The sequence below is a fragment of the Phoenix dactylifera genome, chromosome 11 (genome assembly GCF_009389715.1).
Source record: "Phoenix dactylifera cultivar Barhee BC4 chromosome 11, palm_55x_up_171113_PBpolish2nd_filt_p, whole genome shotgun sequence".
Lineage (NCBI taxonomy): Eukaryota > Viridiplantae > Streptophyta > Magnoliopsida > Arecales > Arecaceae > Phoenix > Phoenix dactylifera.
The window spans coordinates 25,413,514-25,439,265 of NC_052402.1; the positions used below are offsets into that span (position 1 = coordinate 25,413,514).

Consider the following 25,752-nt stretch of genomic DNA (forward strand, 5'->3'; position numbering starts at 1 on the left):
TTGGAGGCCCAATATAGGGGGTTGAAACATAAAAGCTTAAAGGAGGGGTGACAAAAGAGGGGATTCCATTGTATAATGCGAGGGTGAGGGGACGACGGAGCGTCTGACCGTTCCCGGATTAAGCTTTGCGGTGATTGCTGGAATGGGAACGCTATAGGGCATCGACCCGCGAGGCTCTACCTCCTTTGGGTATATTAATCTGCTCCTAAAAAACCGATCTTTTTCTCCGATTCCCCGCTCATCTCCTCTTCTCTCGCAAAACCCTAAGCCCTTGGCGTCTTCCTTCGTTCGTTCGCACTTGTTTCTTGGGTTTTTCTCGAGGGAACTACGGAGCGAGGGAGGAGGGATCGAGGTCCGCTAATGGCGGTCGCTTGTCCGAAGCGCGGGGTAGCCGCGGGGGGAATTGTGTGGCTTCATGCGGAGGAGGTTGTTTCGGGGGGCGTAGCCGAGGGAGGCAGGAGGCCGACATTCGTGAGCGGGAATCTGGGGCGTACGAGCGCGGCGCTGGGCGGCGGAACGATCGAGGTCCGTTTGCCGAGGAATGCAGCAGGAACGGAGCTCGTTCCCTTCCAATCGGTAGCGAAACAGCCTTCGTAAAGTTTCAAGGTCCTCGAATTCTTGGTGCGCAGATCCAGAGCGGAGAAGTGTAAGGAGATTATAGATCTGTGAGCTGAAGACTTGGATTCGAAGCGGCAGGCGAGATTAGAACTTTTCCGCTCTCAAGGTGAGTTTTTTTTTTTTTTTTTCCCTTGAAGGACTGCGATCTCGTGTTGCATAAGACTTGGAGGAGGAGGAGGTGAGATGGGGACTGAGATTACAGTAGGGCTAACTTTTTAAGCGAGCTCAGGCCTTATAGTTTCTCTTGTTGTTTGAATCAACTTTTTGTGGTTTTGGGGTCGTGGTCGTTTGGTTCTAAAGCTGCGAGGATTAAAGGCTCTGACTGCTTCTTTTATTTGTATTTTTATGTAGAGAGAGTGCTTTCAAAAAACGTCCGAATTCGAGGCTTGCTGCTGCCTGCGTCCGATTCTGCTGCGGTGCGTGCAGGCTGCAGTGCTGATCGCTGTCCGCCTGAGGGAGAGCAGTGAAAGGGATAGAGAGAGAGAGAGAGAGAGAGAGCCGGAGACCAGCTCATCGCTCCAGGTGTTGCTATGATATCGCTGTGGAAAGCTGAGGCTAGGAGCTGACATCTCCGGCCACCAACGCCATCTCGAGTGTCCAAAAGGTGACACCTTTCTCTCTTGTTCCTCTCTCTCTCTCTCTTTTATCCCATCAGTACTGCACTGTGAATTTCGTCATCAATGCTGAAGGAATAGCGCCCACCGACCTCAGAAACCCTAGCCCGAGAGCGCAGCCGAGCTGCTTGCCTCGGTCTCTCGCGCTCTTTCCCCAAAAGGTGACCTTGGGATAAGAAAGGAGCGGTTTGCGGAGGTGACAGGAACGAGCTCAACCCACGCACCCACCCAGTCTCGGCCCGGAAAAGGCATGAAAGCGGGATGGAGGTGGAGGAGCACCACGCCTGCAAGCGATCCCGCGGGTCGGTAACGGCACCGCCAGCCGCAGCCAGGCGGCCAGGATAGGTTGCAAGGCCCCTGCACCAGGAGGACGACGACGAGGATGGAGAAGGGAGGGGCGGTGGCGGCGCCACCCGTGAGAGCCTCGTCATGCCTTGGCACCACCCATCCTCCAGGATCTTCCGAGTCTCTCGGGCCGCCGGCGGCAAGGACCGCCACAGCAAGGTGTACACCGCCAAGGGCCTCCGGGATCGAGGGTCCGCCTCTCGGTGTTCCACTGCCATCCCAGCTTCTATGACCTCCAGGATCGTCTTTCGGTTTTGACCAGCCCGAGCAAGGCCGATCGGAGTGGCTGATCAAAGCCGCTACTTGCCGCCATCAACGAGCTCCCGGCTCTAGACGGCACCTTCCCGGAGGCTCCCAAGCCTCATCGTCCCGAAGAGAAGCTGATGGACGAGCCCGATGCTGAGGCGGAGCCCAGCTTCAGCCAGCCAAGCAGCAGCAGCCATCTTTCCCACTCTCCAAGTCCGGCTGCAGCAGCACCTCCGAGACCAGCAAGGGCTCGGTCCTCTCCCTCCTCCCGGTCCGAGATCCGCGTCAAGGCGCGAGAACGTGCCCGGGAAAGGCCAAGGACAAGGAGGACCGAGACGAATGGCCATGTCGCTGTCTCCCATCACCAGAACGTCAACCCCCAGCCTCAACTCTCAGACCTCCTTCACCGAGCTTCTCACCGGCAGCAGCAGCAATGGCACCGCAGTTGCGGCTGCGCAGGCGAATTCCGCTGTTAATTGCATCCAGAAGCAAATGCGTCGCCTGACGACGGTCACCACCACTCGCCGATTACTTTGGCCAAGCAGGTCTGGTTTCCCCAGGCACAGAAGGCTCAGCAGCTGCCATCGGGGTTCTCGTCCCAAGCCCACTTTGGGAACAGCTCTCCCATGGGAATGGTGCCGTTCAACGTCGTAGCCGCTGCAGCGGCAGCTGGAGACCATTCGGAGATGCAGCAGTTCTCTTTCCTGCAGGACCATCTCATGCCCCGCCTCGGCCGTGGCAGCTGCAGCCGGAGACTATAACCTCAACTTCCCCATCTCTTCTGGTCTTGCAGGTTTCAACAGGGGGACCCTTCAGTCCCAATTCACAATCTCAGTTGCCTCACCACCACCTCCAGAGGCTCTCTTCTCCGGTAGACGGATCAAATCTGTCCTTCTTTGCCTCTGCTGCTTCAGCTGCAGCCGCCACTTCCACGGAGAACCAGTTCTCGGCTGGCTTTGATGGTCGCCTTCAACTCTTCTACGGCGATGGCTACCGGCATTCAGACCTGAAGGGGAAAGGGAAGAGCTGAGACTTTCTTTGCCACCTTCTTCTTGCTGGTAAGAGGATTCACCTGTGAGCTGTGGCTTCCCCCATGATAACTGCTTGCAATTGTTTTTTTCCCCTACAAAATGGGTTGTTAGTCGAATAGTTTAATCTAAAGCACTTGTCTGCTATCAATTTAGCCTAGGTTTCTCCGAGTGCTTTTTTGCCTTTTTGTGTTTTATTGCTCCTTTCTTGATATCCTCATTTTGGGCTGCCATTGGTCATGTGCTTGTCTTTCTCGAGGGGTGCATGCCTTTGATTCCCTAGCTTTTCTAACTGTTTGAATGATGCCCACTATGGGGGCGGGATGTACGGGTGTCCATCTTGGGCTTCGACCGCTCTCTGTAATCACTCCTATTTTGTTCCTTAGACCAGGTGTCGAACAGCCAATATAAGCGACCTATCTAAATAGAAAATGCTGAAGAAACACTCCTTATCTGTGTAATAAGCTACCTCAAAAATTTTAAATAATGATAATGCTCTCAATTTTTCTTTTTCTAGCTGAGCTCACAGTATGAAATTCCTGTTACCATTACAAGATATATAATATGTAAAATTATAGAAAAAATCAGAAAATGGCAACAAAACAGTTTTTTGATATTTTTTATGGCATAGGTCTGTTCGAATTATTTAATCCTAATTTGCATTAGTGATTTGCATTAATTGACTGAAGCTGTGTTTTCTGGCTGCTGATGCAAATGATCATGTTCCATGCTAAAGAGGTCGTAAATAATCTCTCTCAACTAGGCTGTCCAAGTATCCATTTATCAAAAAAAAAGAAAAAAAGAAAAGAAATCCAAAGATAGTGATTCCGAATTTAGTTTCATGCATTTCTCTGCTTCCTTTCCTTTTTTTTATCTGTCAACTGTCCTGAACTTATCTCTCTCTCTTTTCTTTCTGGAAGTTGCTTCCAAAACAGTTGACTGCTCTTGTCTTGTCTATTTCTTGTTTTTTCTACATCGTGCCTCAACGATATGAATTGCTTTGTACATGTATGATGATATGCATGGTCTTTGAATCTAGGTTGAAATAAAAACAAGTTTCATAAAGATGGTTGGAAATAAAAGAATTTTATATTCTGTGCAAGTATGTAGGGATATTGATTTTGTGACTATTCCCATCTAAAGATTGTAATTCGCAGAAGAGTTGATTTGAACGATCCTCTACTGATGATAGCTCGACTTTACAACTTTTTTTTTTAAACCAATGTTCTGCAGTTTCTTGAACAATATATGACTATTGAATTCCTTTTTAAATCCTCTTTAGGAGATCTGTAGGAAGCAGTAAAGGATTGATAAGGATTTATAAGGTGCTTATGATTACAAATTTTAACAAATTCCTTCGCAGATCTCCCGTGTTGACTCTATAGATGGAATTAGTTAAGGCGATAAAGTGCTTGCTTGTGCAGCTTGCTTAGTTTCCAGGAGTCACGGTGCCATAAACTGCATGGGGCTATGAATTAGATCTAGCGGCCCTCCTGAATCATGTATGCCTCAACTCTTGTGCAGAGTGATTTATAGGAGCTTTTGGATCCAGTCAACATCCCCCATTGCATGCATCTCATGGTACATGCTTTGACAAATACTTTCAAACTAAACCAAACTCAGGAAAAAGGAACTTCTTGAAGGTGATGTGTTGCATTGGCAGCCTTACTAAATTATGAGACAAGCAAAATGAGCATGTGCAAATTTGGGTTGTCTATAGGTCTTATTCTGCTGGAAGAAGGATGTTGCTAGGGTAGCTTACCGTTTGCTACGCAGCTGTGTGGCATATCAGTCTTAATTTCTGGTTTGCTTTCATTATTAAGCATTATCTTATTACTTGACTTTTTCCAACATCTTTTTTTCATTGTTGAGCTACATCTTTAGGTGTGACTTTTTTGGTGGTTGAACTTGATTCCTCTTGGAACCTTCGGTCATCTTGGTGTGCAAAATAATTACTCCACTAATTAGGCTTAGCACCTATTAAAAGTATGATTTGTTGTTTTCCAAAAGAAATTCTTCATGCAGAATTCCACGAGTAGCTGAAATTTTCAATACATCTTCAAAATCTCGGTCCATGCACCCACTCCTTAGGCATTCATTACAGTAAATATTTAACAGCTTTGCTTCCTCTTTACCAATCCTGAATTTGCTCCTATTACCTCTTCTCAAACCAGTCAACTAAGCTTCCACTTATGGTTTGAAAACTAGGTTTCATTATGCATTTTAATTTCAGTGGGGCCGAACAAGTTTGAATTTTGGCAAAGTCCATTTCAACTCTCAAAATTTTTCCCAAAAAAACAAAATAAGAAAAATAAATTTAAACAAAAAATGCTGGATATTACATCATTATGATTTGATATTTTTATTATCCATAAAGAATTATTAAGGTAAAGCCCAAAAGACTATGAAAGCAAGAAAGTAATTCAAGAGAAGTATATCATATCATTTCAAAAATATAGTGTTCTATTTAAAACCATATATTTTACATTTGTGTTGAATGGTCAAATTGTGATAGTTCCCAAGAGGTAAGCAAGTTTACAATTTTTTTTTTGTAATTCTAATCAATTTAAAACAATCATAACAATGTTTTTTCAAATAAATTATGCTTTCTCTAAATATTTTGCGAATCAACACCAACATGCTTTCCAATCTACTTAAAACTTGCAGTATTCCGATTTAATCTGGGGAAAATGCTTTCTAGAGGCTAAGTTTATCTCCTATGAGCAAGCTCTAACTCAAAATAAAAATAAAAAAGATAAAATTAATTTCTTCTGCTTTGTATATTTTTTAGTTTTGATTAGAACTTCTCAATGTTGCTAAATTTCAACAACTGACATAAATTGCCAAAAAAAACTGAGTGTTTTCAGATTTATCTTGGCTAAAACGTTTAAATCCCGACCAACATTTGAAAGTCTGATTCAAGCAAGAATATAGAGCACTCAGAGGCATGTTTTGTTTGTTATCCATGGTAACTAATTTGCTGCATTTTTATATGTTTTTGAATTGATGTTACCAAACATGCAGTAATTTTTTTTGTAGATATATGGTTTAAAAAACAACTCCTTTGGAAAAAACCAATGGAAGTGATAATGATTGAAGGGTTTGAGAAAATTGAGTCAAATTTTGATTGTGTATGTCAAAGGTTGAGCCCACACCAGAGCCAACAATGTGCTGAATGATTGGGGTAGCTTAGAGAAGATATTTTTTGAAACCTTGGAGATTGGAGGGTGTTGAACTCAAAATATTAATTTTGTCCATGAGTTTCAGAAGTTCAGGAGTGTCATGTAGTAGAAGTCGATGAGTCTAATTAAATGTTAGTTGGTTGGGGTATATAAGTTGTGCTAGAGCTATGTCTTGTAGTTGAAAGTGTATATATAATCAGCAGTGTGCAAGTCAGAAGGGTCATGACCATGACAAGGCTATCTAAGGTTGGACATTGTTGTGCGCAGATGCAGGTATTGTATGAAGAAGAGCAAGTCCGGGTCTATGGTTAGTCCCAGGTTCTCTGTTTCCACAGCAAAACATACCCAAGATGTTATGCACTTGTGTTTAGCTTAATGTATATTAGAATTTCTGCTTTTTTAAATTGATCATTATATTTTTCCTCCCCCTCATAATTAATTTGCTTCCACTGCATGCATGAGAGATTTAAGAATGTGTAAGAGCGTAAGTTCTCTGAGCACTTAATTTCAAACATTGGGTGGGTACCAAGAAGATTTCATCACTAAGATGTGGACAAATTCGGAGGTGGGACTGCAAAGCATCTTGTGGGTGCTGAGATGACTTTCTGAAAAGGGAGACGGCACCTGTGATGCGTTTGCAGTTCAAAATTTGGAATGATATTGGAGAGAGTGCAGAGTGAAAGAGGGTTAAAAGATTATCAAGAGCCTATGAAATCCTGAAACTCTTCGCTTCCATGCTGTTCTCTGTCTCGTGTAAAAAACACACATGTACCTGTTAACTATATGGATCAGACAAATATAGTAGGAAGTTTCAGTTAACTGACTCTCATTTAAATTTGAAAAATAATTACTATTCCACTTGCCAATTAATCAACTTTTCCTATAATTGATTAAAGTAATGTTTTGCTGTCTACCTTGTAATGATGTCATCCTAGCATATGCCACTTAAGTTTAAAATAAAAAGTCATTTCTTTAAAATGTTGAACATGAGTGACTCATTTAAACTTTTGAGTGATCCAAAAAACTGTATTATGAGAGAATAGGAAGAAGAAAACATCAATAACAGAATAGGAACATATTTTCTAAATATACCCTAGACGAACCGGGTTAATTGGGAGATAGTGAATTTCAAATGACGAAAACAATTTTGAAATAAGTAAACCAACAAACTATATAATTTAGGTTCCTATAAACTCAACAACTATGGGTGTTCTAAATTAAAGTTACATGGTTTTCATGTAATGATCCTGATTGGGATTTTAAAATAAATGGGGTTCTTTCTAGCAAGCTGAAGATAATGTGAAAGAGACATTTCTCATGTATAATTATATATGATAAATTGTGGGTGGATAAATAAGCCCAATGTTTTTCTATTGAGCCTATCATCAACATACATGCCATCCTCTCTCTCTCTCTTATTTAGGATATAATAAGGGGCAACTGACATCCTAATAGATAGCTACACCATAGATATGCTTGAACTTGAAATTTCCATAATATTGTTTGGCCTTTTAGTTGCCATAAAACTAAAAGAGTTGTCATTGACTTGTTAGTCGTGATGAACATTGTTTTGCCCAATTTGAATGAAGATGCCTGATTGTGCATACATGAGCATATTTTGTCATCTTGTTACATCCTTATTGTAGTTCTCCCCATCCTTGTCATCCTTTTGAATAGTGGATGGATGATCTTATCATGTCCTACAAAGCAATCGTAGGCAGATCATAAGTGATTATGAGACTTTGTTTAGTGATATAGTCTCTCAATTAGCGGTTGTTGAGTTGACCCGAACTGGGCAATTCGGCTCATATTAAATTGAACTGACGCCAAGTCGAGATGTTTTGACAATGTGGGTTGGTTAGGGCCATAAAACCCCTCCCTCCTCTAGGTTTGATGGTTTGAGAGCCTTCAAGGGGATCTGTCAATCCACCCCCCCCCTCTCCCGTTTGACATTGTGATGTTGTTGGCTGGTAGGCCTCCTCCCCTCTTTATTAGATGCTCGTTCTCTCTCTCCCCCTCTTTGACACCAATGCCATTAGCCAATAAGCCTCCCTCCTCTCTCCCCCCTCTCATTCTTCGCCAGATGATATCTCGCTCTCCCTCCCCGCTCTTCAATGTTGCGATGTTGTCAGCCAATAAGCCTCCCACCTCTCTCTCTCTCTCCTCCCTTTTCCTCTCTTCTCTTTCTTCTTCTCTTTCTGCCTCTCTCTCCCCATTCTTCAGTCTGCCTCGACTCGGTATAATATGCACTTGTGTCGTATCAAACCATTCACCAGCTGGTATAAACCCTGATGTTAGTCCAGGCGTCCAGCAGACCTTTCTCTCGATCATTGCAATCCTTGCTTCCAGAATTCATTATTTGCTTAGGGCCACTTATTTTAGTCTTAACTTATGATGGATTCTTGCTGTTGGCACAAGTTTTTGTTGTCCACAACCATTGCAGCTTTTTGCAGGATTCTCATGTTAGTACCCTTTGATTTTCAATGCAAGCTGTTGCTTTTATAACTTTAATCTTAAATACACGAGTATTATAAAACATGGAAGTAAAGATCTTTCATTTGTCAAGATTAGTACATGGTCTCAGAACACTTGAAATGAATACATGCTTATTTAATAGATTTTGTTGATATTAAATACATGGTAAGTAATTTGACATTTGTAGGTGGAAACTATTTTTATGGACAAGTACATCCTTGAACATTATAAAAAAGTAGAAACCATTTCTAAACACATCTAATTGTATATGCAGGCAATGTATCTTTTTTAATGTTTTTATACATAACTTTGCTACCTAAGATTAATCATGACATTCAACGATCAATTAAAATGTTTTTTCGTTTTAAGGGATAATTCAAATGGTATTAGCATTCGATTCACCCTAAATCTTATTGGAACACTCATTCTCTTACAACTCTTGAAAATCCATATGTACATAAGCCATCCAAAGGAGTCTTCTTTTCTCACTCTCAATAATACAGTCCTAAGAAATAATCCACCATAATGCTCACTGGAATCATCTTACCATTATTGATCACATACTACATATCAAATGCTTTTTTGCTACATGTGCCAACTTTGCAAAGAAAGTGTTCATGTAGAAACAAGAGTTTGTAGGATTAGCAATATCGATATTGTGACTAGTGTGGGTCACCTACCGAGTCAGTACATGACACCATGTTGGTTCGGTGTCAATACCCCAAAATAGAAGGGAGGGAGGGAGGCATGGGGGTAGGTGGCAACCTGGCGGAGGATGTTGGGGTGGCAATATTGGAAGAGGTTGTGGTGATGAAGGTGTCAAGGTTGTGAAGTAAAGCAGGCAATGCCGATGAAGGGTTTGGGTTGGGAGTAGAAGATGTTGAGGGTGAATTGAGGAGGAAGAGAGGGAGGGGGACGGTGATGTGCTCGGATGAGGCAATTAACGGTGGCAGTTGAAGGTGACTGACGTTGATTGTAGGAGGTGAGGAGAGATATGAGAGATAAGGATTAAGATCGGTTTGGTTCGGTCCTTGCAAACTAGGTTAGTAGAGCTCGAAACTGTGTGGAACCGGTTGGTTCAGCCCAAGTTGGATGTTTTGGCCGGGTTTGCCTCCTACCCCAGTTTTTTTTTTGGTAAATCGGCATCTCACTAGGTATTGCGAGTATGCCCCGAAGCATCAAAATACAAAATACGAGCTAAGTCCTACAGAATGGGGGTGCTGCTCTCCCATAGGGAAGCCCCGATATGACGTGCTGTAAAGGAGGCGACCCAGTCTGCCGCCCTGTTCTTTTCTTATCCCATTTTGAAAGTTTGAATTGTCGTAGTTTTAGGCTGGTTCGGTTCGATGCATGGTATACCATACCGGCCCAAACCAGACGGTACAAGATGTACCATACTGTACCAATTCGGTATCGGTATTCGATATGGGTGGCGTATTAACACTCGGTACGCCAAAAAAATTTATACCGTACCATACTAACACTGTGCCAGTGTGGCACCGGTACAGGATCCGGTACAGAGACGGCGAACCTTGGTTCGATGCATTTCTAATCACTTAGTTTAGGATAGTTCGACAATTGTTGGGTATTCCACCACTTGAAAGTCCGGACTAAATTATAATTTGATGGATTCCTTTAGACCAAATTACAGTTTGATGCATTTCTATTTAGTTTATATCGCTAACTCATTTTTGTAGTAGATATGTTAGGAAAGACATTTTAGGATCAAAGAGATGACATCAAGGTTTCTTCAACCAGATAAAAGAGGTTGGTACTTTTTGGTGGTTTGATTGGATTGATGGCACTATTGGAGCAAATCATTAAGTATGCTAAAATTTTTAAGGCTTGTAATATGTTAATTCAAGTCAGATGATTGAACATTTTGGTTTGGGATCTTTTGGTAGCCGGCATGATGAGAAATATAGTAAAGATCTAACAAATAAACACACATTTGCGAGGTACAGAATGACCTCCAGCTTCCTCCCTCTTTTGCATTACACCACAATCACCATCTACGTGTGCCTTCCATCTCCAGATGATTGAAACATTTTGGTTTGGGATCTTTTGGTTGCCAACATGATGAGAAATATAGTAAAGATCTGACAAATAAAGCCCAAAAATCGTCAACATTTTGTTTATTTTGTGTAAGACATTTACAAGGTACAGAATGACCTCCAGCTTCCTCTCTCATTTGCATTACACCACAATCACCATCTACCTGTGCCTTCCATCTCCATAGTCACCCTCTACACTGAAAACTAGTTCGGTTATGACATTTATGTTGGAGATCAGACATGTTGCTTCAAAAAAAAAGTCACCTGGGTGCTGTCATAAAACTTTTACTTGTAATATCTGAAAAACAGTAAATTATCTTCATCTGTTGTTACAGCTTTTTCTGCATTAGAGCTTACATAGAATTTGTAATTGTAAAAATTGTGGTAGCCATGTCAAAAGTTGTCAATCTTGAACCAAACATAATGAGAATATTTAGACCAGTGTTTATCTTTGTTAGTCGGATAGGAACTGTTTGTCTAACTCTGCATTTTGGATGATTGGTGCATATTTCTGATTATGCATGATTGTGCAACATAGTGAAGAATGGGTCTGCACTGATGCAATGTGTCACAGGAGAACAGTCTTAAGGGTTTAAAAGTAGCGGCACTTTAACATGGAGAAGTATTTTATGATTGGAGCATGTATCTAAGTGATGGAAGTGGTTTGCAAAGAATCAAGATTGTAAGGTGGTTTTATGTGATCAGAGTTAAGAATGTCTGTTTGTAATGATGCTACTTAGGTGCTTTTCTGAAACTCCCATATTGTTAGATGTCTCAGAATTCTGATTATTTGGGACTTTTCAGGATCTTGATTTTCATACTTAATTTGTTACTTAAAAATTTTGGCACTTGTTACCTTTCCATCACATAAACTATATCTTTGTTTTTAAGGAGTTGCAGCAGAGAAAAATTTTGTTCCTTCATCCACTGACGTGGAAGATTTGACAACTGTACATTGAAAAAATGCTACCTTAGGAATAATGTAACTTCTATAGAGTTACTGCCAATCAAATTCACATCGATTATTCTTGATGCATCGCTGTGTTTCTTTGTAAATATCACTTAGATAATAAACTTTGGTTTCCCAACATTTGCATATATATACTTAACAGATACATTAACTATGCTTGTAATGCCAATTTTAAATTTAGTGATTCATATACCCTCTGGTTGTTACTGCTTCCTGATAAAAAAAGGCTTCGGTTTCAACAGGTTCTAGAAATGGTAGTTCAGATCCTATGATTGTCAGATTCTCCATTTCTATCTTGCTCCACCTGCTATTGATCGTTTTGTTAGTGCTGCTGATTCTGCGGACAGGGCTATGATGTATGAGTGGCATGATCCCCTGAATTCTCTCTTTTTCAGAAAATTGCTGAATTGATTTGTCTTGCAGCTTGCACCTCTATGCTATCTGGTGATTTTATTTATTTTTCTTTCCATGAGCTATTTGCCCAAGCACTCAACTGTAACACTGGTTTTGGCAATGCATTTTTCATTGGTAATTTGCTAAAGGGAACAAGTGAAAGCAACCACTCTTTGTTTGCCTAATTGAAATACAAGGATGAAATTATAATTTAGACAATATAATAGAACATGGCAAACAATATAGTATATAAAGGACAGAATTATGTATCAGATACCAGTCCGATACGAGTGATTGATCTTGATATTTCAGAATTTTGTGTGCTTCTTATAGTTAGCTTTTGTAAATGTTAAGCACTGCATCTAGGACATTAAGAATATTCAGAATCATAGCTTTTATTCTTTGAAGTCATGTGCCACGACATTTTGCAATATAGGCAAATGACACATCCCGTGTTATGCATCAATATATGTGCATTTAAATTCTTTGAATCAGGTTATTAATTTGTTTTAATTTCCCTGTTCATTTAAAATGGCAATCTACTACAGCAGTACTGAATTTTTTTCAATTGACAGTTGCAGGAATGGAAGACAGCAACCATGGTGAACTCAAGCACTTCGCACACAAGGCATCTGAAATATGATATTATATTAATGCTGTTATTAGAACTATTTTTGCTGTATTCATGAGCCGTATGATTTTATCTTTTGTGTGGATTGAGGGTTATACCTCATCATCAGAACCATATACAATTTCTTGCGTAACTTCTTATTGCTGTCCTGAATTCATTAAGCTGTGGATCTGAGATATTTGGAGCTAATTGAAGTGCAGCGGATTTGTTCGTTCATGTTGCTCTAAATGTCATCGAACGCATGTAGGTGCTCTTGCAGTTAAATAATTTAGGCTGTACTGGTGGAAATTTTGTTTCTCATGGGACTCGTACTGTATTCATCAGATCATAGACCCGAACAGGGTGTAAAGTGTGGTGCTTGTCCTGGTGGTTGATCATGCCTGGTTGTTTATTGTTGTGCTTTGAAGGCTCCCATCCGTACTGTTTGGTTTGTGAATGGAACTCTACAGTATCCACGCAAGAGTTTCAACATGCTGAAAAGCCTTCCTGTAAGCTTGAAAAATTGGTTGGTTGGTGAATTATTGGTACTATTGCAATTTTGGAAAAATGCTCCATTCTACTGTTTTTTCTAATGGTATTGAATTACTATTATCTTAATCTCCTTGTATTATTCGGGTTCTACTCACTGCTAAACGTTAAGCTCCCAACTTTGGCCATATATTGATTTCATACGCATGATTAGTTCCAATGCTTTCCATGCAGAATGTTCGGAGCTCATTCTGTCGCATATCAATTTCATTGATATGATGTTCGCGAGCAGCGCTCCTGATTAGTTCCAACGTGCGCCACGACGACCGCAGCCACGAGACCTTACATCCTATGTTGCTCTAAAATAGCATCTCTAGTACTCTTCTAAATCACAGGCTTCTCATCACGATCAAATAATCCATCCTCAAGCATTAAAAAGGAGAAATAGCCAGACATGACCCCAGAAAAAAGCAACAATGTTACAGATTACACCCACAAGTCTATTTGCTGGTTTATATAGCAATCTAGTGTTGCTGAGATATCAGCGTAAACAAAAGACAAAACTAAAATAAACAAGTTTGTAAATTAAAAGGTTGTCTTTGGTTCTTAATGGTAGTTTACAACCTGAAAATTCAGACGGACACTACATGAGGTTACAAGATCACGACAATTTTTGAAAAATTAAAACTTGATACAAGTTCGGTAGAAGAATAACTGATAGATTGATCAGTGCAAGCATGCTAATGCACCAAATACAACATATACGTTCACTAAAAAACCATATCCAGAAGGAACAATATTGACACTGTAACGTGAGGTGGGGTAGAGAATAATAGAGACTGCTCTAACTGCCCCTTATGTATTTACTTAAACAAGGGGACCCGGAAAACGGGAGCATGTTGCATGTCAGTTCATGAAGGTGATGTTGCAGCCCATAATCATTGCAGCAGCAAGAGGTGAGAGTGAAGGAGTTGATCACAATCAGATAATGGTCTCTCTTGTTATCTACCTCCAAGGAGTCACTCCCCATCTCTCTAGAACTTCCAAAAACCTGAAAATTGCAACGATGAAATGGTTAATTTACTTGTGCTTAGCAGAAAAATTTGCTCATGAACCATAAAAAATAACATTAAGAAATGCACTCATTATACATTAAGCAATATCAGAAATGAGTTGAAAAATAGTTCATAATTCCTCAGAAGTAATTCTAAAAATCCAAAAGTGGCAATTCATCGAAGATGATAAGACATAATATCAACAGCAGCTTTGACTTCAATTTATAGGTAGACAAGGGGCATGGGCAATTTTGAGTTATCCTATGGCTTCCAAAGTTCCAACCTTGATGAAGGGGGGAATTTGATGCTAGATTTACGGCATAACAATGGAAAAATTTTACCAGCAGGCTGCATGGAAGATTTAGTAAATTTTGATGAAAAAGACCCTCACAGAGCTGTTCAACACTAAAGACAGTCAAAGACACTGGAGGTCGTTGAAAAGAAATTCCAAAGAACATTGATACAACTAAATCTTAATATATGGAACCCACATTTTCAATTAATCATTGTTTTATGATGACCATTCAACATATTCTAATAAGTATAATAGTGCAAGAATTTATGACGGTAGCACTTAGATAGAGGGACTATAATCTCCTAAATATCATACCTACCCATTAAATGATATGAATGACTTTAGTGAAATTTGAAGGATGAATGAAGGAGAACTTATATGAACTTCACCAATTATGTGGTTTCTAGAAGTTCCAAAACATTCAGTGATCCCACTCAAACACGGCTAAAACATATGTTCCAAAATATTATTTATAATGCCAAACTTGTGATCCCCACGATGTTACTCCAGATAAACTTCGATTGACGAACTGTAATACCACGAACAATTACATGCATTTCAATAAAAAGAAAATAATTCAGTAGACTCTAAGCTTTCTTTTCCTGCATAATTAACACCTGTAGTCCAATCTCAGCAATTTAATAATCAATTTGCAAGAAAAAACTGAAGTGCAATCAAACCTCAAAAATGAAACAATCAAAAGCATCAAATTAAATAACATACAACATGCGAATAACTTTCAATCCAATGGCCTTGGCAGGAAGCACCTACGACCAGGTCCTCAGCATATGGAAATGAACAACCAAGCGGGAAGAGATGTGCATTTCTCACACAACTACACATCCTTTCTCCTTTTCCTCTATTTTCATCATCTTTTGCTCATCACATCACAGGGGAACACAACCAGAAATACTTGTAAACCCAACCCATTTAAAACTCCATGGTACCATAGAGTTCTTGCTAAGATAACCTACAAGCCGGTGATGTATAAATTAAAGATGGAAACTTTCGATCTCCAACCTGAAAGTTCGTCCACAGCTCATAAAAGCTAAATTCTTAAGCAAGAGAGAAACATAGAACGAAACCTAAAATTTACCTCCGGGAGGATCAACTTTCCGGGCGGTTCATTCCAAGTTCAGAAGGAATTCATCTCCAGGCAGTAAGTCGTCCTCTTCAGGAGCATCTTAGATGCGGTCCTGTACGGCTCTTCAAAGGCATGCGACACCCAGCATCCATCAGAGGACCCAATGCTCCCACCGGGTGCCTCCCTGGACTGATCCTCGCTCGGGCGAATGGCCACCAGCGTTGCTCCCTTGAGGAGCACCCCACCGGGAAGTTCCAGGTGGGGAGCGTAGCAGAGCCGCATGGTGAGGGCCGGCAAGAGGGTCCGCTGTGAGGTGCCTGAAGCCGATACCGGCTTCACCCGCAGATCCTGCAGCTGCCCCTTGTTCATGGCCAGCACCCCCTGCCCATCAGCGTCTGTGAGATCCAAGCTCTCCAGTGTCTCGTGGTCGGCGATGATCGGCTGGAGGAGGTAATGACGGGCCGAGGCGGCGATGAGGGAGCTGATGGTCCACAGCACCCTAAGCTTCAAGGTTCCATTGAACTCTGGGATGCTCCCGCTGTCATCCCCGCTGCATGCGTCCTGGATGCTAGGGTTAGGGTTGGAAGAGTTGGGGGAGACAATGGACGAGGCGCCGAGGATGACGCAGCTGTCCAGGGTGGAGCCGAAGTCCGCTTTCCACTTGAGGAGGACACCGTCGTCGACTCCGAGCTCGCCGGCGGGGAGCTCGATCCGGAGGCGGCGGATCTCCTTGAAGTTCTTCAGGACCTCGGTCGGGGAGTGGTGGGAGACCTCGGAAGACGAAGAAGACGCCGAGGATCTCCGGGCAGCGGCGGAGGCAGGGATGAGCATCTGGCCGAGGGCCTGGAGGGGCTTGACGAGGCCGTCGAGGACGAGGCGGGCAAGGTGGGACAAGACACCGCGGCCCTTGTCCAGGCCGCAGCCGGAGGAGGCGGCGGCGGCGACGGACGACGGGGTAGCGTCGTCGGAGATGACGCAGTCGACGCGGACGACGACGTCGTCAACGAGGGGGACAAGGGCTTGGAAGCGTCGGCAGACGACGCAGCACCGCCCAAGCCCCTTGACGTCCCCGATCCGGTTGAAGACCACGAGGAGCACCGAGTCCGGCAGCCGGTCGAAGTGGTCGATCCCCTCTTCCTCCTCCTCCCCCTCCACTGCCGCCGCCTTCCCCGCTGCCTGATCACCGCGCCATGGCGGCGATCCCTCAAGATCTGCCTCTCCCCGGCTGCCGGATGCCGCCATCGGATCCAAATACTTGGATAAATACCAAAAATATCGAAGCAAGCGGACGAGAAGCGCGTAGACACCCTAGAACGCCACCATTCCCGTAGATCCAAGGATGGAACCCGATGGAGGACGAGGAGGAGAAGCCCTAACCCCAAAACCTAATCCTAAGCCTAAGCCTAACCCTAAAGAAGAGCGGAGATGGGGGAGGACGGGGATTGAGGGTTCCAAAGGCGTAAATTTTGGAACGGAACGGAAATGGAAATAGAGAGGGGAAGGAGGTGTCGTGACTTGCGGGGGTTGAAGAAGAAGAAGACAGGACAAGAGGTGCAGAAAGGAGAGAAACCCTAGAACTAATTCTAATTATTTAATTATTTATTGTATTTGTTTATTTTTGTTTTAAAAAAAAAGAAATGATGGGAAAGAAATGGGTTGCGACTTGCGAGTACCTTTGCACCCTAGCCCATGCAAGTAGAGGGAGGAAAAAAAAAAAAGAAGCTTTCTTTCCATTATTTTTTACTATTTTTTTTCTGTTTATTTGAATTGAATTTTGTCTGTTTTTTATTTTATTTTATTATTTCTTATTTTTTAGGTCCCCGGTGCGGCAGAAAAATAGCGGAAATGGAGGGACAGAGCCCGCGAGAAAGGGCGGCGGGCAACGGGAGTTCCTTTTGGGCTGGCACGCACGTGCGAGAGGGGAAGTATCCAATACTCTTCCATTATTTGGAATTTATGTGGAAACTGTTAATAGAGATCTTCGATAGGGAAAAATTCTCTTCCATTATTGCAACCGGAAGTGTCTAGTTTATTTTATAAAACATATTTAGATTATTTACAAAATCGAGCTACTTGCTGGAATTTTTAGAAATTTTACACTAATTCTAAAAAAGTTTCTTTTTCTTTCGTGATTGGAACGAAATCATCTTACATAATTTTGGAAATGCAAGATGATTCTAAATCATCGCAAAATCAAAAATAAATAGATTGAAATAAAGGTGGAAGGAGTGGATGTAGGAGAGATTACAATTTTCTTCTTTTCTTTTTTTTAATTTTTTTTAGTGGGGTAATTTATACATAATCTTCAGGAACAGTGGATAGCCTATTGAAATAAATTAAACATTCTATGAAAAGTGAGAGTACTTTTGATATAAAAATGGCGGATGAAATTTGGAAAAAAAATTTTTAAGTTTCGAAACTTGCATTTTAAATATAGTAGAGATAGTGGGATTTAGAAAGATATGATCAAAGGGTTGAACATGCAAGAATAGCTTCAATATATTTTCCAGCCTAAACTCATTTATGAAATTAAAAGAATTATCAATATATTTAGATTGAGCTATTCTCATAAATCTATGTAAAAAATTATATGAGCATAAGCATGATGGAAGCCAAGGGTATTTCTATTCTTTGGTAAAATATCTCTCTGTTCCTGCAAATACAAGTTACTATTATCAAAGTTACAAAAACCAACTATATTCTCATGCAATTCCTTTTCATAATTTTTTATTTTCTCTAAAGTAAGATATCTTTTTACAAATTTCCATTTTCATTTTTAGTAGGAGCCAATTTGTACTAATCATTTTCAAAGGAACTTACAAAAATTTTTGTTATAAACTATACAAGCATGGCTAGAGTGGTATGTATGTTTTACAGTCAAAAATATTCCCATTCTTGCAAATAGGAAAAAACATATCAAAGTTTTAAAAACCAAATGTATTTTATTGCAAGATTTCCTAAAAGTTCTATATTAAATTTTAATTCTTAACTAAAGAGTAAACCTTAAGAAACCTTACTTGTTCGCTGTTAATGATAACAGACGCCTATTGCCTACTGCCCTGGCCTCTGAGTGGTTTTAGATGTCATTGTAAGCAAATGCATTCAGCCTCCCCCCTTCCATGCCTGTTAAACCATTTTCTTTTGGTGTCTTTCAGAGTGTCCAAGATGGCTTTTTTATTTCTATTGCCGAATTTCTTTAGTTGTTGGTCCTACTGAAGAACTAGAGATGGATTAGCTTTCTTACTTTGGATAGTTAATTATTCTGTAAGTTACATCATGTCTCATCCATGACTAGACTAAGGTCACTGATGGAAGTCTTCTCATTAGACAAGGAAAAGTTTGCCACCTAGTTTAGAGAAATCAGACCCTTAAAGTTAATCCTTACAATTACCAATAAAGCGGGCAACTTTGAAATGATAAAGGAAGGAACTTGGTTACAAGGTGCAGCAAAAAGGAGAAAAGAACAAAAAGAAAGAAAAGTTTTGAAGCAACGAGGGTTGGGAAATAAAAGCAGAGTGGTGATGCATGGGTGTAAATTGGGGAGTTCATGGGTTATACATACATACATACATACATACATACATAAAGATAGTGAGCAACATCGTTTGAATTGACTACAAGGAGAAGAAAATTATAAGCCACTAGGATTAAGAGAATTTCTGAAAAAAAAAAGAGATTTTATCTTGATTCCCAGCCTATGAAAAAATAGGTTTTTCATGTCCCATATAGGTTTCTATTTTCTAATTCTCTCGTTGGAAAAGTCCAACCAAACATAAGCTACTTTATCATTTTTTAATTGACAACATTTTCCCCCCTCCTTTCCCGTGAGCCAAACGTGTTTTTAATGATTATAGAGCAGGCAAAAGACCTAAATGCGTAGCCCAAAATTTTAATGTTGTTGAACTGGGTTCGGGTATATTCAAATCCACCAAAGATAGGGATACATACTTTTATTTGTTATTCATACCCATAATACTTTTCTTTTTTAACTTTTTTTTTTTGCTAAAACGGAAGTATCATACATAATGTGTATGGATACAACCAAAAAAATCAAAATGCAAAACATCCAGGAGCGCACTAGGCAATTTCGCCTCTCCCACCCATAGGTGGTCCTCCGAATGGTTGGCAACAAATGAAGCCACCCTATCCGTAGCCCCATTGGCCTCTCTGAACACATGCTTCGCCTGAATCACCAGCCCATCATGGCCCATGGCCCTAATATCTCGCAGCAGCGGGTGGTAATCACCAACCCTCCTGAAGCCTGCAGGATCACCCAATAATTATCGCAGAGTCACCATCCAAAAGTACCTCTCTCCCCTGCAAGGTAGATCGTATATAGCACAACTTAGCCCATGTCGCTCTCAACTCCGCAGGTGTCAAATAGGTGGTAGCCCCCAGCTGCGATAACCCTAGAATCCGGTCCCCTAATAACAAAGTCCGCGCCTCCCCTCCTATCGCCCTGCAGGACACATCCATCGAAGTTGACCTTGATGAAACTCGGAGGTGGGGGCTCTCAGATGAGAACCACCAAACGGAGCGCTCCACGAGCAGATGAGGAGCCCCAGATGTTCTTTGAGGATAAATTCAACCCTTAGACTAAATTACAAATAAGCATGAAATTCTTTTTAATAAATAAATAAAACACAAAAAAAATATAGCATGTAAATCTCATGCTAACTTTATGAATTTAAAAATCTATTTTTAAATCCAATCCCCTTCCTGTGTTTTCACAATATTATTTACTTGCAACCAAGAAATCCTTCATACTCTAGCTTGTGGGAGTTGCTGCCTTTCCCAGCAAAAACCAAGACTTCGAGTTCAGTTTGCCTCTCTATGCAGACCAAGTATGATTGTTTCTTCCCTTCTAGTTTTCCACTCTTCCCCTTCCTCTTCGCCCCTCAGAGAGATATGAAACTCTAGCCGATCATTGCTCCTCTTCCCAATTCCCACTTTCCCTTTCGGAGAAATGTAAAACACTAGCTAAGTGTGACTCCTCTTTCCATCCAATTCTCTCCCATTTTTCTCTTCCCCTTCAGGTTCAAAGTTTATTCACAATACCTATACCCAATATGGCATGAACCTCGCCCGTTTCCATTCCTATCCTTGACAATGCCTTGTAGAAGTAATTCAATACAATACTTAAGTAAAATAAAAGTTTGAATGCAAATATGCAATAGAAATTTAAAAGAATAATAGAGATCATACATTCAATTTAAACTTTAAACTATACAGTTACTTGTCCATGAAATATGATCAGAAATCAAGCTGTAGCTTAAAAATGGAAATATAACCATAAAACTCAGACATTGAGAAAAATGCGAACAAGTCCAAATAAATAAAAGCCTACATTAGTCAAGATAACTCTCCCTTTCTGCCATATTCCATTCAAAATACATTTTTAATATCGCCAACTCATTAATAGCAATGTTATGATATCTTTCTCATCAACTTCAAAAATAATAAGATGTAAGAATATCATTCTGATTCAAGGTCCACCAAACCGATACTGGAACTGATATCAGTCAGCGCCCGGTACGGTTCGATACCGGACTGAACCGGTAGGGCAGTGGCAGGTAGCCCATATCCAATTCGGTTCGAAATCGGGTTGACTCGGTGCGAACCGGCACCGGTAGGGCAGTGGCCTATACCCAACCCAGTTCAAAACTGGGTTGACTCAGTGCTAATCGGCCAGTTTACACCGAGTTTGCATTGAACCGGCCGGTTCCAACCGGTTTCAGCTGGTTCCGGTCGGTATAGGACTGGTTCTGGGCGACAAAGTGTTAGATGTATGCCCTAGAAGCCAATTTGGCTGACACATTGTTGATTCTAGGGACATAATTTTGTACTTGACTGTTTATTATTGAATAAATAAAAGGCATCTTTTTCATTCATATTATTTATGTGTCTATGAATCGTCCAAGAAATTAATAAGATGATGATACATATTCTCAAGAGTTGAGAATTTGAGCCATGTATCATTGGTGATTAATTTCTAAAATGCTCCTGATCAATGAATCATCACGAGGACGGTGATCGATCCGATCAGTGCACAGATCACTTTCCTTCTGGATGGACGAGACTTGAGTCCACAGTGTAGGGACACTGAAGTGATAGTGCAGGTGCTTGTTAGAGAACAAGGGTACTGAGCGTGACCAAGACAAGAAGTCACTTGGATGTCTATCCACTCGTCAGTGACTTGCTTGATGTTGCAGTAGTGTGACTGGTCCTTTGACCTGCGGTGCTTCGGCTACTCACAGTGAGGTTATTGTAGTTTGACTGCACACATACATGGTCTCTAGCCATATGGGTCCATGCAGTGTAGATTGGCTGCAGTAAGTTCACTGTAGGAGTAGGGTATGCACCTATAAGGAATCTATCGACCTTGATAGAAGAGGAGTGATCCTATGTGATTTGTTAGACTGAGTTCTAAGACCTTGGCCAGGGCAGTAATATAAAGTGGAAAAAGAGTTTTCCACTATCGAACTCAAGTCAAATAAATCTTGACATATGACAGACGATGGGGTTTGACGAGTTGTCCATGACCTCCGTCCTGTAGGGATCCACGATAGTAGGACTGTATCACACGTTAACTGCACCTAGAGGTTCATCTTTCTATTCTACTGGGTAGCCACTACATGCTGCTAGGTGTCACTGGTGGATGGTGGGACTCATAGGGATTATCTTGATGATCGATAAACCCTAATGAGTTGAGTTGGAATCGTTCCAACCCATTGAAAGGAGTTTTCAATGATATTGTGATAGAGATCATAATATATCTCACTACCAGTCAGAGTAGAACCTATGGGGTCACACACACTAGAAGTATTGACCGATCCGATGGTTGAAAAGTGATTATGAATCACAAGTAATCAATTTGATTGATAAGAAGTTGAAGAAGGAACAAAAGGAATTAATTAATTGGACTTGAAACAAGAGTCCTACTTCGGGTAGGATTCCTAGAGTCCTAATTGGATTAGGACTGGGAATCCTAGTTGGAGTAGGACTGGGATTCCTACTTGGAATAGAATTCCTGCAATCCTAATGAGATTAGGAGTTTTGAATCAAAACTGGATTCCTACTTGGAGTCTTAGAAAAGGAACGAACGAAGGCATAAAGAAGGGAAAATGTGAAGACCAAATATGTCTACTACCAACCGCATAGTCAAAGCTTGCCATAAAATCGGCCGGTTGGTTTGCTTCTCTCCAAGTATGGGAGATTTATGAAAAAGCGCGGGTCCATCCCACAAGCTTCAACATACAAAGAAAATCCCAAACCAAAAGGAGGACTTTCAGACCAGCCGGGAAAGTCTGAAGTAAAACTAGTCTTATAGTTTATAGTCCGTTTCCCCCCTTCGGCCTGCGGCCTCGTCCCCCTCGCTCAATTGCGTTGAGGCCAAAATGCTTTGTCCGGACTCCACCCAAAAAAGAGAAAAAAAAACCAGCTCGGACCGTACCGTTGAGTTTTAAAAGGATTCCTAGAGTCCTAATCGGATTAGGACTTCGGATTCAAATAGAGTCCTAATTGGATTAGGACTAAAATTAAATACATCCTAATTGGATTAGGATTCCTTAAGTCTAAATTAATTATTAATCTAATGAATCAACATGACTCCTAATTGGATTAGGATTGAAGAGTTCAATTGAGTCATGGTTCATTCAAGTCCTAATTGGATTAGGACTAGCATAGATTGAACCCAATTTGACTAATCCTAATTAGATTAGGATTAAACCATGAGAGAGGCACCTAATCCTCTTTGGAAGAGGATTAGGTTAACCAAGTAAGAGGGGCATCAGCCCCTCTTCACTTAGTTGGTGCGACATGAAGAGAGAGGGGGCCGGCGCCCCCTCTTGGAAAGTAGTCAAGGGCTCCTAACTTGTAGGAGCCCTTCATCCTTATTAAATGAGGACTAGGGCCGGCGCCCTAGATGAATCCTTTTCTTCCTCTTCAAGCCGTGGCCTCCCCTCTCTTCTCCTCTTGGTTCAGCCGCAAGCAAAGGGAAGAAGATCTCCAAGTGTTGGCGGCCTCCTCCCCTTCCCTTCCTTCATCCAACGCAAGGAAAAGAAGAAGGCTGCGAAGGGCTTTGATCTTCTTCCTCTTCTTCATCCTTCTTCTTCCTCCTCTCAAGCACAATCAAGGGTTGATTGAAAGAGAGGAAATCAGCCATCAAAAGAAGTCTTTGCAAGGGAGCTAGCACCCCGGGAAGACAAGAGAGCTTTGATCGGATCACTGCTTCGTGTGGATACCCGTAGAGGCCGGGCACTTGAACGGCTTCAAGCGAACCTTCATCCTAGACCACGAACTTCAGTTTGCGGTGATCATCTACCCGCACAAGGTGAAGATCTGATCTTCTAAATGCATTTAAAAGTTTTAATTCTTATCTAACTACGAACGGTTCATGAAACAACGTTCATGCGATGAACGTCGATCCCGCTTATGCCGATTCCGCTGCCATCTGAATTTTTTTTTTGAAATATCAGCGGCATGGGCGGGTTCCCAACAGTGGTATCAGAGCCAGGTTTCGTAGATTAAGGTAAGAATTAAATATCTAAAGGCTTATTAGATCTGAAAATTGAATGATCATGCATGCTGAAAATTTCTGCATGCAGATTTTTCAGGGGTGCTGATTTTTGCATGCTGATTTTTATGTGATAAAATGATGATTCTAATTGCGTTGTTAATGAGATTACAAAGTTTAGAATCATGATTAGCATGATCAGCAACCTATGTCGTGATATAATCAGTTAGTTTTCAGATCTGAAAATTATAATTGTTGCATATGGTGATGATCATAGGATTCAAACCCTTTTGGTATCAAATGTAATGACCTGCGATGTGATCTGCGATGTCATGTAATTTTTCAGATGCTTGCATGCATCTTATTTGATGTTTTGAGAGGCCTGCGTGCCTCCTAAAAGGAGATGTAATTTATTTTTATTTTTATTTTACATCTGGTTGTATTTCTGTGATGTGATGTACGTCAACGATCAAGTCGAAGACGATGCATGAGATGAACAGGGGTCTAAGCGGTTGATGGCGATTGGATCAAGAGTTGGTCAAGGATCGAATCAAGGAGGCTTGGAACCAATTCAAGAGTTGAAGACCAGTTGATCGATTGACGTGCATGTGCTTGTAATATGACCTAACTAGAATCCATGATCATCATCTATTTAAAGTTTAGCTTTAATTTGATGCTGCGATTATAACTGCCTGTGATGTGCCGTTTGCATGTGATGTGAATGCGAGTCGGGTAGATAGGTTTACATGTGATGTAGCAAACCCAATTGAGATCTAAATTAAAACCTCCTCAATCAAGTCGAGAGTGAACCGACATGAGCAAGTCATATTAGATTAATTGATCTAATTGGTGTCTAGGAAAGCATGAAAGGTGGTTACTTAATTAGGACCTTACTCTCTGAGTAAGGGGAGCCTCCCACCTGCTTATCTGGCCAATTGTTCGATTACCTCTTATGAAGGGCTCAAGTTGCAAACACTAAGACCTGATTAACCAATATTAAGTCAATAGGTCTTCCACTGTAGTAGAGCTGCTAAGGCCTTTCTGATGTTGATTTGTCTCGGCTGGACACAGTGGTCAAGTTGCATCGGGGGGCTGGACCTCTCTATAGACATGAGATGTTGTAGGGTAAAGGTGGGGTTGGGCACCAATAACTGTTAGGTGAGGACCCAATGACGACTTTATTCCTACGGTTATACGGTGGGTCTGACTTAACTAAGCGATTGGACCAATAACTGTTAGGTGAGGTTTTCATGGCTTAGAGACCAAGTTGCACTGCAACATGCTTGAGAAGCATTGTACAAGAGTTGTACATTCATCAATCTATGTGTCACCAATAACTGTTAGGTGAGGTGGCATGTAAATTGGTGGGACCGCAGTACCTACTAGAAACCCTAGTCGTGTGGGATTTCCGTTTTTCTACCAGAGGAGTGTGAGGAATTCGAGAAAATAGTGGGAGTTACATTTGTTCTAAAAGACCTTAGAACAGATTAGGATCAAGTACAAAAATCTAACTAGAATCTTTACTCTCTGCAGATACAATGTCAGCTTCAAACCCTTTGACCCGTATTCTTGAGACCAACCGACTGACCGGAACCAATTACAAGGACTGGCTTAGAAACCTCAAAATTGTTTTGGACTGTGAGAAAATAGGCTACATACTTGATTCAGATATCCCCACAATACCAGCACGTCCTACTGATGTTCAGCGACAGATGCATCAAAAGTGGCTGGATGATGACATTAGAGTCAAATGCTATATGATGGCATCCATGTCTAATG

The 25,752-nt window shown here is 41.3% G+C and overlaps 1 protein-coding gene and 1 non-coding gene across 3 annotated transcripts; one reads left to right on the forward strand and one right to left on the reverse strand.

Annotated features, from left to right (window-relative positions):
- The first annotated feature begins 125 nt into the window (after positions 1-125).
- Positions 126-14,058, forward strand: LOC103710525. 2 transcript variants are annotated; one of them, XR_005514104.1, is made up of 4 exons: positions 126-724; positions 970-2,881; positions 12,501-12,799; positions 12,881-14,058. It is a non-coding gene; the product is annotated as an uncharacterized LOC103710525 (transcript). The 2 variants fall into 2 exon arrangements; XR_005514105.1 differs by lacking the exon at positions 12,881-14,058 and having other exon boundaries at positions 970-1,222; positions 1,330-2,881; positions 12,501-12,772.
- On the reverse strand, positions 13,589-17,025 carry LOC103710526 (F-box protein At5g46170). Its single transcript, XM_008796281.4, has 2 exons — positions 15,471-17,025; positions 13,589-14,075 (listed from the first exon to the last, which is right to left on the reverse strand). Exon 1 carries the CDS (start codon positions 16,698-16,700, stop codon positions 15,510-15,512), a length of 1,191 nt encoding a protein of 396 aa, XP_008794503.1. The 5' UTR covers positions 16,701-17,025; the 3' UTR covers positions 13,589-14,075; positions 15,471-15,509.
- Between the last annotated feature and the right edge of the window lie 8,727 nt (positions 17,026-25,752).

Coding starts and splice junctions, on each gene's coding strand:
- LOC103710526 (XM_008796281.4), bottom strand. CDS start 16,700: ATGGCGGCATCCGGCAGCCGGGGAGAGGCAGATCTTGAGGGATCGCCG.